This window comes from Dromaius novaehollandiae, chromosome 7 (genome assembly GCF_036370855.1).
Source record: "Dromaius novaehollandiae isolate bDroNov1 chromosome 7, bDroNov1.hap1, whole genome shotgun sequence".
NCBI lineage: Eukaryota > Metazoa > Chordata > Aves > Casuariiformes > Dromaiidae > Dromaius > Dromaius novaehollandiae.
In genome coordinates, this window is record NC_088104.1 from 6,873,547 (window position 1) to 6,887,137 (window position 13,591).

At 38.5% G+C, this 13,591-nt stretch overlaps 1 protein-coding gene across 2 annotated transcripts in view; it reads left to right on the forward strand.

Annotated features, from left to right (window-relative positions):
- The window catches only part of LOC112997447 (von Willebrand factor D and EGF domain-containing protein-like), a 186,053-nt gene that overhangs the window by 68,070 nt on the left and 104,392 nt on the right, over nucleotides 1–13,591 (forward strand). For both annotated transcript variants that reach the window (XM_026123472.2, XM_064514606.1), the window contains exons 8-10: nucleotides 877–950; nucleotides 7,509–7,779; nucleotides 11,147–11,361. In XM_026123472.2, the coding sequence (XP_025979257.2) occupies nucleotides 877–950; nucleotides 7,509–7,779; nucleotides 11,147–11,361 (560 nt within the window). The remainder of the gene's footprint in view (nucleotides 1–876; nucleotides 951–7,508; nucleotides 7,780–11,146; nucleotides 11,362–13,591) is intronic.

The following is a 13,591-nucleotide window of genomic DNA, read 5'->3' on the forward strand; positions in this document are numbered from 1 at the left end:
GTGACTGGGGAGCTCCTCATATTGAAAATCACTACAGGTCCTATGCAAATAACCCAGTCTTGCATTTCTAAGAACTGGATAGCAATATGCAATCACAAAAAGCACCACCTTGAGAGGATGTGGCAATGGAGGCCTAACTGTGCCAGAGAAAGCATGATTGCAACTTCAGTGTGAACTGTCCTACCTCTAGCTTTCGGTGGCAGTATTTCTGCTCTCTGCAGGTAGCCAGAGCTCTTAGACCTTGTCTGTGATCCACCTTACATTGAGGTAGCTGAAAGCTGAAGCAGCCGAAGATCTCTGCTGATCGCAGTAGATCCCTTCCTTTCATTCATATGCTGACAGCAGACAGCTCCAGCAGCCTGAGTGGGGGCCTCATCATCGGTACCTGATCAATAATCTGCACATCAAATATATTAATCAGTCATTCAAATGCGGTATCAGGAAATTTGAGGTCAAACTAGTGGACAGTCCGTGACTACTAAGAAATGGTAATGCTACTTAATTACAGCATACCTTCTTATACCATACTTCAGACCTTGAAATTAGTGCAATTTAATGAGCACTCTACTCTCTTGATAATTTCAAGGAATGATCTGCTTCTTAACCAAAAAGGTTTAATAGAAAAGCATTTCTTTTTACCAGATAAAGGCAGTGCATTACATCAGGTGGAACAGGCGCACTCTGAACTCCTCGTATTGCATGTGATTAAATGTTTGAAAGGAAAGCCTATTTTGTACCAATTCGTTTTTATGCTTTAGGAGTCAGATTTCAGTTTATACTTGACACACGAATCCTGCCCCTAATGTTTTGTGAGGAACAGTAATGAAGAAAACCCGCTGCGTAGACTGTATTCATTACACATTTCATTTTAACTAGGTCACAGTTCAAGACCTCCCAACAGGGAACTGCTACTCTTTCACTGATCCACACATTATCACATTTGATGGATGGTGAGTATTCTACTTTGAAATAATTTGGCTCAATTACTGCAGTCTTTGGTTTCTGGATGTAGCATGTATTTGGTTGTACATTAGAAAAGCAAAAGAGCGTTGTGCTGGTTTGCTTATAGTGATTAATGCAGAGCCTCAATAACAAACCTGGTCTCCTTGCAGCTGGTTATATTCCTGTTAACAAAAGGACTATGAATGTATTAATGCTGAAGCTGAAATGGTTCTGATACCAAGTAATTTTTACAAAACAAAGGTCAGATTCTAATATGTTCTTCAAACAAAACTGTCATTAGTGCTTCTGAAAGGGTGTCTACAGCATGTGATCTAGCGCTGTGTCAGAGACATCCCAGTTCAATGCAAGCGAGCCACTGTGTCCCCACAGCAGCGTAGTAAAGCGTCATACAAAGTCACTTTGCCCAAGAATGTTGTTGCATTTGTATATGAACAACTACCTCTGTATCTCTGCATGGAGCTGACAGTTATAATTATAACCAAAGAAACATAAAAATGGCTGTATTGGCCCAGATAGAAGAACTTTAGAAATGGTGACTGGCAAATATCCTCCAATATTATCCAGTGATATGTTGCTGAAAGACCTAGTGAGCCAAAGATGGTACCTTTGTGTTTTACAGCCTGTACTGTACAGATTTTTTCTTCAATTAACTTGCCTAATCATTCATGAATATATTTACCCTAGATGCTTTGCATAATCAGAAGTTTTCAAAGTTTACATCTGGCATGTTTGAACCGCAGTTACTATTATTTCAGATTACATTCCAGATTTGCCATTCCACTGTTAACCTCATAACGGTACAGATAATGATTTTATGAATATAGCATCCAGAAGGGCTCAGCAGGCATGATATTCTAATTTCAACATCCTAATGTCCCAATTTCAACCCAGCATGCTCTGGAGCTAGCAGCATGCATTTGTCGGAACACAAACTCTGTAATGACGTCAAAGTTAGGGAAATCTTTGCATGAAAGGAGAGTAGGAAAGGGAGTAGCTCTGTTCAAGGTTACATTTCCACCTTAAGCAAAGGTGTCACCTGAACTGGGTAGTCTCAGCTAGGAGATTAGCCCCTGCCTATCTAGGGCCTTCCCGTTTCCCTCTACCTTTGCCACATACCATCTATAATGTGGTCAGGTATTTGTTTCATGCAAGTTTGGTTGCTTGATGTGAACAAGCTGGGGAAAAGACTCAGGGCTGCCAGGAATTAGTGCAGTGAGCAGACAATCACTTTTCCCTGGTTGCAGAAAACAGTTTACTTCCAAGGGTCTTTTAAATCTCATAAAAAGAGACTATCATGGGCAAGAGCTTGGCAGTACAGTCATTCAGACAGAATTGCAAGGAAAGCTCCTAGTGGTGCACAGACATCCACATGCCACTTGTATCTGCAATTACTTCAACTCTGGGATATTAAATTAGATTAGACTATTATTTAAAAACTTTCTATAGATTTACATTCCAAAATATTCCCTTCTGATTTGCGGCTAAGAATGGACAGTGACCTACCAGATTGTTGTGTTGAGAAAGTTATGAATTACTGAAAATTGCCCCTTAGAATGGGGGTACTCTCTCAGCCATATAGTACATTATAACATAGCTTCTATGGGAAAAAGGGTTTAAAATGTTATAGCAATTTTATTTGAATAACTCATTTTGGAACCCTTTACTGATAATATGTAGAAATGCTTCTAGGCAAGTTTACAATTCCATTTGAGTACAGGGAGATTGGAAAAGACCATCCATCTGTGGCACTCTACCTCAGAACCATAAAACCTTGAAATGGAAAAATCCCAGGAATACCTTAGGCCCTCAATAACAACAGGTTTCTTCCCTATGGACATTCATTACTGTTTTGTCCAGTCTAGCTTTAAATCAGCCAAGCGATGGGGCTTCTGCCATCTCGATAATCAGGTTATTTCACTAAGACATATCACTTCTTGATACTCAGCCAAGTTTCTTACCATCATTTCACAGTCCCATTACTCCTACTTAGTTTCCCATTTATTACTGTAAATAATTTCTCTTTCAATTATTGTAATGATTATGCTGCCCTATTAGACATCAGACTCTGTCTGCTTATTGCATGCATTAATCTAAAAAATGATAACATATTGACAAATGAATTTAAAGTTCTGTATTTAAGGAGCAGTGAATGCAATTCCTGCTTCTGTCTTCATACAAACCTACAGGCAAATGCTGAGACAGAGCTGTGGAACGGAAGCATTCCCTTTTGGTGGCAAAAGGGTATGTGGTGGAAAATTGTGTTTGAAATGAGATGTGCATTATTGTGAATACAGAACAATTGCACAAAAAAGCTTGTGAGCTCAAGTAAGAAGCTACATAAATGTCCTTCAATAATAAGAAGGCACCAGAAAGAGACCTAGGGGTCTCTGTAGGTTGTAAACAGTGGAGCAAGAAAAGAGAATAAACTAAAAGCAACTTTTCCTAGGGACCATGAAGCAATAGGCGGAAAGGATAAGTGGAACATCAGCTCTTGAGTATCAGGAGTTATGCTGGCTCGAACTGCTCGGTAGACACAGGCTAAAAGCAAGAGAAGGTCTGAGTGTGGGGAGCATTTCCAATAGCAAAACTGCAGGAGTGTAGGTAGGAGCACAATAGTAGAAACCTTTTCTACACAAATGTGCATGCACATAAACATACTCCTGCCTTTCCCAGATTTTCTTACTTTTTCTGACTTTCCCATTAGCAATGGAGAAGAGAAGGAAAAGTACACGATGGAGAAAAGCAAGGATGAAAGCAAACACAAAAATAGAAAACTGCAAGTTTTTGGTTTCCAAAATTTAAAAGAAAAACAAGGCTCATTAAAACATAGTTTAATTTAAAAACATTGATTCTAATTTTTTTTTAGCAAATTTGTAAGCTGGAAAAGTGAAAATGGCATGAAAATCAAAACACTGTAAGACTTGGACTTTTTGATAGCAAAATTTTCCTACTGAAATGGTCATTTCTAATGTATAAGTTATTTTGTGAGATTTCACAATAATACTTCATTTTGTAACTTTTGCAAAAACTTGTTTTTTAATTTGATTTACTGAGCTTGCATTACTTCTGGGGTAGTTAGTTATTCATAATATAACCAAAATACCTAACTCACGGTTCTAATGATAATGCTCTCCTTCTGTATGCCTTTCGCTAATATATTCTTACAGAATATTTATTTTATCATTTTATTCTTTTGATCAAATAGACTGCAAATCAAAGAAGAAAGTGCCATATTTTAAAATGCAAGCACACTCAATTTGTGTATATTAGTGCATAGCATTAATTATACTAGCTAAAATCCAGAAATAGCACTTCCTTTTATAGCAAAGTACCTTCTAAACTAAATGAATGTGAAAGCCTTGTAAAGCAAAAGCATGGCCTTCATTATTAGTTATGGCATGTTATAAATATAAAAGCCTTTCACATCATAAATTGTAGATTCTTAAATATGAAATATTAGCTTTCAATATGGAGAAAATCCTTTTATGGCAAAATGTAAAAAGGGAAATATTTCTTGACTGGTGGGTTATATATGATTAATGCTATATTGCATTTTACCGGGAAAAAAAAGAATTGTGAGATTTCTCAAACATTTACACAAATGCATCAGCATTCTCATAGAGACACTGCCACCACTCCCTGTGTGATTCCAAAATAATTCAGCTTGCACAACTTTGTTCTTGTGCTTGGTTTTAATAGAATTCATCATAGTAGTCCACGACTAAATATTGGACATGAGAAGGCAGCCCTTCCAGAGGTGCTGTTCTAGACTTCCTATTTTTTTGACAGTCAGTAGAAGTTTATATGTCCCTAGCCTTCCAGCGACTTCTGAACACAACCCAACAGCTTTGCTCTGAGAACACAGCCACTCGTTAGTGATGAGCACTCAGAAACCTGAGGACATCCTGCAGCATAGTCCAACACTTCCTAGGGTAACAAATAGCATAAAATAGTTCTCACTAATGAGAGAAGCAGAAGCCCTGGGGGACACATCAACAAATCAAATGATTTGGTGGCAAAACTGTAATGGAAAAAGTTTAGGAGCAGTCACAGTAATAATTGAATCGATAAAAAGGTGGAGGAGATTTCAGTGCAGCCTGGTGAACAGTTCAGAGATGAGTGTATTGCATTAGTTAATCTAACACTACTACTAGTGTTTACATATATTATATATATTTATTTTCCCTTCTACCCATCTCTTATCATGAGCCAAGAAAAAAGATTCCTACGATAACATCTCATTATCTTAACCAAAGACTTAGGAGCATTATACAATTCTTGGATGAAGAGCACAAGGAACAAGAACTTGATGCACACCTTGGAAAAAGAACCCAAATACATACGTAGGGAGGGAGGGGACCACTTTATGTCAACACATCCATTGCTATAGATTATTAGGGAAGCAGGACTGCAAGGTGAACAATGGAGTGCCATTTAGACACAAGCAATTGTGCCTGGTTCACAAAGAATATGCTGAGTCCCCTTGTACAAGAGCTCCACTAACTCTACTTCATGCTTTCAGACCTGCAAGTCTTCAGTTTGATTTCTTAAATGTTGTCCAATGAATGATTATCACAATTATAGTTGTATAAACATCACAAAAGTTTACCTGATTACATTCAATTATCCATTCAAGTAATTCAAAGCCAGCTGAAAGCTTCAATTTAGACACATTGCAGATTTGTTTTGTGCTATGGAACCCATGTTATGACTTAATTGAAGGACCCTAAGTGACTTCCAAGAGAGCTGGATTGGGTCCATTGTCTACGCTTATTAAGCAGTAAATAGCTCCCATTACTGGAATGATATTTATATGTATAAGCTAATACTATCTTATTTACTAGATACACCTGATTAGTCTAGATATAGCCATTTTGCTGCATATTTTTTCAACAACCTTTCTAAAAACCTTTCCTTCTAAATTCCTCTTGTTGAAAGGGCTATTGAAGGAAACTGGAAGGTGATTCTCGTTAAATTTCCTGGCTCCTCATTTTCTCCTGTGAAGACGTCCAAATGGAGCTAGCATTTGATGTGAAAAGAGATCAGATATTTTTAATGCTTTCCTTAGTTCTAATCAGTATTTGCAACAGCATCTGAGCCGTGTATTTAGGGTTTATGCATCTGATTAGAAAATAAGATGAGACAGAACGATTCAAAATCTTTTTATGGCCAACTTCACTAAGTTTTTCAATATGAAGTATAAAGTCCAATGTGTTCTCTTGCAGAGAAAAGCAGTTGGAGTTTAAATTCTTACTGTATTTTAAGCTACATGCTTTTCTATGGCTTTTATTGTGAAGAGTAGTAAAATCCTGATATATGCACGCTAAAAAATCTTGGGTGTTGAACCAAAGACAAAACAACAAATGATTTGTTCCTCTTACTAGAAAATATTGACTGAAAAAACAGTGATGTTTGTATGACATCATTGCTTTAAAAAATCTTTTTATTTAGTTTACTGGTTGATTTTATGTTTTGCATATTGCTTTTCACATTTTCTTTTTTATTATAGAAAATGATAAGGCTTATTATTATAAGTTTATAGTTTATTTTCCATTTTATTTAATTTCCTAAAAATCTTGTTTAAAATTAAATTTTGTGCCTTAAAAGAAAGCAGAAGAATCCACTGCTTTTAAAGATGGCAGCTATTGGCTTATGTGGAGAGATCTCCTGCAATATCTATATAGTATATAGCTACTATTTTCTTTAGTTGTATACATCATGTTGGAAGGAAATACAGAGGAACAGTAAAGCAAGATTATTGAGTGCGAAAACAGAGAACAAAACAGGAGGATCCTCCCATAGGCCTTTATGCTGGACTCCCTACTGAACCTTGCTGCAGGACGGAGAAATTTTGCCTAGCTAGTGCAGAGGGAAACATCTGTGGAGTTCCTCTCCTCACAAACTCAGATGAAGCAAGGACTTTTTGTACTGAGAAGAATGAAAGCTCCAAATTGTTGAACACACTGCAATGTGCTGATTGCCAATCCATTTATAGTGAAACTTCTGCTCATAGTGAAGCTGTTCCGGGGCGGGGGGGGGGGGGGGGGGATGTCATTTTAACAGGTTTTCAGTAGAATCCCAATTTTTCATATGAAATATTCACCTAGCCAGTCAGTCTTGTAAAAGTTAGTGATTAGTCACAGAAGATGTTATTTGAGCACTGATTTTGCTTTGAAGAATATCATGCTGTAAAGCATCCAGTTAGAACCAAAACATATTTATTAAGGCCTGGAGGCAGGGACTTTTTCCCACTTGCTTTTATCAAATGTTTATCCCTTTTATCCATGCTCGTTGCCATAGCAGCAGCTCTTAGACAGCTACCAGCTTTTCACATGAATTCTTATGCACTTCCAGCTAATAACTCCAGTAGTATTAGCTTGCTTATGGTGCTGAATGCTTCCCCATGTGTGGATTTTTCTCTCCCCTTCCAGGCCAGCCACCACACTGGCCTAATTAAAGAGTGCTGTTGTACGAGTACAAACAAACAGCCATTACAGGTGGGAGCTCCGGGTCTCTAAATCCTGTTTTTGTTTGTTGTTGTTTAGGCGTTACGATAATTATAAAATCGGCACCTTCCTTTTGTGCCAGAGCCTGTCGCGGGTGTTTGAAGTGCATGTTCGGCAGTGGGACTGTGGAAGCCAGCGCTCTGCCACAGCCTGCAACTGCGGCGTAGCTGCACGAGAGGGGAATGACATTGTTGTGCTGGATATGTGCAACGGTCATTTTCGGGAAACCAAACCACAGCTAGCCATCAAAAGCCCTGACGCATCGCCACATGTCAAAATCCTAAAGTCCTATGGAGGGAGAAAAATAACAGTACGTGGATATTTGAGTACTTTTGTTGTTGTTGTTCTTAAAAATGTGAGTTTAATATCTCTGAATGATTACGGAAGTTGCTACAACAGTATCTGAAGCCGTCAGAGCGCCTGTAGCAAAAGGTACTGGAAAATGAGACCAAGGGAAGGAGCTAGTTAAAGTGTTAGTTTAACAAACAGTAAAACAAAACAAAACAAGTATCTCTGGATAGTTCTTGGAGACATATCTACAGATATCTCTAGAAATTTCTTGGAAACATATCTCAGTGCCAATATTGTTACTTACCATTCGCAGTACAGCAATCTTCTCACAGTTAATTTACGCTAGGCACTGCCCAACCACTTCACTTCAAGCAAGTTTTTTTGCAGTGCTTCTGATATAAATATTCAAGGAAAGATCACAGGTAAATAGAGCAGAATAATGGAATGGTAGAACGTAACAGTAAGGCAACAAGAGCCAGATCTAGATAGCCCCCAAAAGCCAGGAAAATGGGCTGCAAATGTGCAACATTTGGTATAATTGGAAGTATCTGCCTAAAAAAGATAAGGCCATAATATACTTTGCATGTATGCAAAGTGTGTGCATATCATTTATCCAATGTAAATGCAAAATGATGAATATCATTTATCCAGACTGTGCAATTTTAATCCAGTCAACTGGTTGAAATCACTGGAAGAATAAGAGCAGGTTGCACTAGGGGGCTTTGGTGAGCAGAAGAGCCGCAAATTACAGCCAAGAAGATAATTTTATCCTAAAGTTGTATCATCAAGGTTTATTGCCAGGAAATATTTAGAGTGAAAGTAGGTCCACAGTAGAGCCAGAATGATGTGAGGAAGTTCCTGTGTTTTGGCTGTCTTTGTGATCTCCCTTGGAATAGATCTTGATAAGCTAGTAATTGAAAGTCTGTTAATTATAGAATAGAGAAAAAGCAGGAAGCAAGCTGTCATTTCATTTTGCAACTGAATGCAACATAATTACAGTTTTATTACCACAATAATCTTAGCAAGGAACCCCCCATCCTCATTTATACCTCATGTAAGTCTCACTGATTTCCTTCCTATTTAAAAAAGCACCTCTGGGACCTGAATATGAATCCTGCCCTCATACAAGTGGGAATCTGTAGGAACTGCATAGCAACATATATGGTCACACAGCTGGGAACAGAGCACCCCAATTTGTGTTGCACTCCCACTCCTCCAACCTCCCAGCCTTTCTGCCCCACACCTCAGCCTGGTTCTGTGTCCCCAGCCACACTATGCAGGAGCCGGGTCCCCACAGCTCCTGTAGCATTCAAGGTGGCTGCTTTGAATGGCATTAAGTTACTTTCCATTCTGTGCAAGCTGGCAGCTTCCAGCAGCCAGTCACTTTATACCTCTGTAAGCTGAGTTCTCAATAAAGCTTCTTCAAAGTCCCCATCAGCAGTGGTTAAATCCAGGTGGGTTACAGAAAAGCTGGACAGTTGTTAGGTCCTCAGTGGCAGATTGCACATCTTAACAGGGGCATCAGGAAAACAAAGTGTTACAGCCCTCTAAATTCCTGAAATAAATCCACACCTGCGAGTACTAATCCAAACAGCACAGAAGACTGAAACAGCTTATGCAGTCCTAACTGCAAGGACTTTTGCACACAGCATTGTAGCAAATGTTCCTCCTTGTGGTAAAGACTGTAATTAGAGGGCATAAGTTTATCCCGAAGAGGAAACCCACCCAGCTCTGTGTCAACAGCAGTTCTTCTGTTCCACCTTTAAAACAACTTAGAAAAAATTAACTGATTGAGCCATTCTAGTTTTCTGCTTGGGAATCATTTTTTTTAACTTACCTGGGAAAGCCAGACATACAGCTAAGGTGGACATATGGCCAAGGCCTTTTGACATATTCGGAGGACTGCTTTTACATGAGCCATTAGGGAAGACTTTGACATGGAGCAGGCATAGTCATGCCATCTGCTTGCTCATCTCTTCCACGGTTTGCAGCACCTCAGGCTATTCCAAACTTTGGTGTTTCACAGGCTCTCATCCTGTACCATCGTAGTCCGGAAGACTCCTACTGCTGACTTTGATGAGAAAATTCTGGGTCTTAAAGAAAGAAAGACATATGGCACAAAGCATAAGCCAACTGTGTGGTGACTGCCATTATTGGCCAAGGTTGATATTCTGAGAAAAAGACACTTTAAATGCCCATATCAAACCAAAGTGAGCCTGAGTTCAAAACATGGTATCCCCAGCTCCCATTGAAATCAGTGGAACTTTACTGCTTAGCTCAGTCGGAGCAGGAGATCACATACAGGTAGCACCACAAAAAGTCTTAGGAAGCTAAAATGCCTAAGATTATTATTTACTGCAGCCAAAATTTAAACTCTAGATACCAGCAAGGAAATAAAAATGTATGTTAGTCACATCCTTATAGATATGAGTAGATTTGGGGAGAACCTTATAATTAAAAGGGACTGAAAGAAAAGAAAGAAAAAAAAGCAATGGACTCTAGTTGACTAAGTTATTCTCAATAGTTTGGGCAGTGATGACTTAAAAAAGGAAAACAACTATTTTGGAATTATTTAAATGAAATGTTTCCAATTATTTAATGTATGCTTTTAGATTACTAGAAACATCTAATTTTGGATCAAACAAAACACTAGGCTTAGCTGTCAAGATGGAGCTCTCTTGCCCTCACGCCTGGTACAGATCAGTTTCAGAATCATTTTACCTGGAAAAATATAGGAAACAAACAACACATTTCAGTTGAAGAGATTTATTCTTTTTTTTTTTTTTTTTTTTTTTTGGTTGGGCCACCAATCTGAAAAATCCATTATCCACACAGCTCTACTTTGTCTTACCCTCAAGATTTTTTTTTCTTTTAAAGGTCAGCATAAGCCTACCACAAGTTCTTTAATGAGAAAATTGCTTTATCCACTTTAAAACACAATCATTTTCTGGGTAATCCGGCCTTGGAAAATGAAACGATTTTTCAGAGGGAAGAAAGCTGTTTTTCAGACTTGGCAGTTTATCTAAAAGAAACACTTTCCTAGGTAAAGACACAAGGGTGGTCTTACTGTCATGGAAGCTGCTTCAAAAATTAGCTGCTAACTTACCAGTAGGAAAACTTCAGTGAACGTAATTATTAATTTAAAAAGGAAGCACTTGCATGGATTTATATTTATATAATGCTATCAGATATTAGCACCAGACAATCTGAAAGCAAACTAAATAATAGCATGAATAAATATTTATAGTGTATCTAAGTGATCTTAAATTACCGCCGGTATAGCCGGCATGCTACTTTTGATGCTTTTGTTTATGGAAATGGACATTTTTTATTACATAAAAAGCTTGGTAATGTTTTCAATTCACTGGATTTTCCTGCTTCTTCAGATCATGTTCCCTTCAGGAGCATTTGTTCGCGCTGATGTAAGCGAGTGGGGAATGAGTTTGACAGTGAGGACGCCGAGCAGCGACTTTAACAGCACCCAAGGTTTGTGTGGCATCTTTGATGGGAACGGCCGTAATGACTTCCACCGTGCCGGCAGGCGGCCTTTGCTCCTGCAGCAGAGCAACATGCCTGAGGAAGACTTCATAGAAGAGTGGAGGTACAAAGCTGGAGGATTCCAGACCTGGAAGATGTACTGTAACATTAGTTTAAGGGGTGTTGATACATTTATTTCACTACAGAGCCCTTTATTGACCCGACAGAGAGATCTGCCTAATCTACCGAGGCAAGCCTGGAGGCCCACTATCGTCCCAAACAGCACGATAGCTGATTTTTCAGTCAGCATAATACACACAAGTAGTTACTCAGAGACAAGTTTTATATTCACAAGTGATGTCACGTTAACAGCTGTGTTAAGATCCCACTCAGCTGTTAAAAAAACGTAGTTCTCACCCACACTGGAAAATGTAGATAACTGACAATGGGGATTAATTAAGGGTTTGGTATTTCCCTTGTTCTTTTATTCCTGAACACTAATTACAATATGTGGATATAGATTAAATGTTACATTTTGACAAAGTGTGGTAATATATGTACCATGCTAAAACTTAATATCTACTCTACTAATGACAGCAGGCTTTAAAAACTCTCACTTTCTGAAACAGATGGTCTGGAACCAAAGCCAGGAATCTGACTCTGTAACATATCCCTATCCCTATCCGTATCCCACATTTTAATTCCTGATGCTGAACTCCAAAGATATTGGCAAGGTGATCCCAAAACCAAAATGGGATTATTTGGCTGTGTAGGTTTGCATCTGAAGTATGATTTGCAAATAATGAAAAACAGGATGATCATGACTGGTTATGTTTACTTGCACAATTATTGTAAGATCAACTTAGGTCCTGATATTCTCCCTGTTCGGTGCGGGAAGAACAACTGCATGAAAATTTGTCACAAGTGAAACAAACTCAAACCTTAGTCAGATGGGTCAATCTATACCTTAATATAACACTTATTCTGCATACAGGAACAGTTTACTTAGCTCAATCCTTCAGTAACAAAAAAATTTTAGACCTATTACATTTCAGAAAATAAATAAATGTATCTACCATATTCTAGTAATGTCCAAAGGGCTTAAATGATGGCTATCTAATGTCAGTTTTGACGTGTAGTTAGAAATAGTACAATTTAGAAGTCAGCAGCCATTTTTAACAAATCTTAATGCACTTAATACCGTGAGGACCAGCTAGATATTGCTTATGGGAAGGGAAGGGGTGAATTAGTTCAGCGCAAGGACAACCAACTTCCGACGTGCACAGTGAGGAGCTACCTTGAGACTCTTGGGAGAAGCTGTTCAAAGCAAGGTGGCCAAAAGATCAGGAGCCAAGACAGAATATGTGGGAAGGTAATTTACTTATAAAACGGAGGAATTTTCTAGCACTTGGCAAGTATGATGGGAATACTTCAGGAAAGGTAGAGGAATCTTCTGTTAAGTGAGAAGGGCAGAAGGGTAACAAATTTAGCTTTGCTGAATCCCCAAGCAAGGATTCTCAAGGACTCTTCAGAACCCACGCCTGATTCAAAAATCAGCTGAAGTCAATGAAAAGGGTAAAGCTATCTCCAGAGGAGATCGGATCAGTCTCTAATCCACCAATGGAGAAATGGCACAACAGAAAATAAAATCTGGAGGGTGATTTTTTCTGCTACTGTTTTTAATTTCATTTTAAATAACATTTAAGGCATGTTAGTCTTCAGGACTCTCCAGCACCTGAAGCTAGGCTGCGTGTTCGCCATCTGGCAGATCAGTTCCTTCCCTGGCTCCCACCTCTCCCAAGCAGCTGCAGGCCTCAGAATGGCACAGATCTCTTCTAAACATTAGCTTTCCAATGCAACTTTTAAACAATAAAATGACATCAGAAACTCTCAGTCCTTAAAAAAGCATCCCGACATGGAATTCTAAAAGACATTTTAAATAAGTAAGAGAAAATATTCTTACATTTTCCAGTTATCCATTGGGAAAGCAACAGCAACACTATTCTTTTTGACTCACTATACTGTATTCAACTCAGTCTGATAATCACTAGTTTATGTAATCTTCACTTAATTATTAAATATGTAATATTTAACCAGAGTTTATATAATGCTCCCTTTAAAAAAGACCTACTTCCGCTGCTTTATTTTGTTTAGCTTTACAGTTAGTTTATGATGTGACTCTGGATAGCTGCATATACAGGTAACGTGACCATTCAGAACTAGAGAAATGGTGCGTGCAGGACAGCCATGTGGTTGCACTGTCGTTTTCTGCAAAGGGCAAGAGATCATTTCAGTACTCCCTCAGTCAACAAAATATGTTTTATTGTCCTGGATTGTAGGAAAGCTAGTGCTAA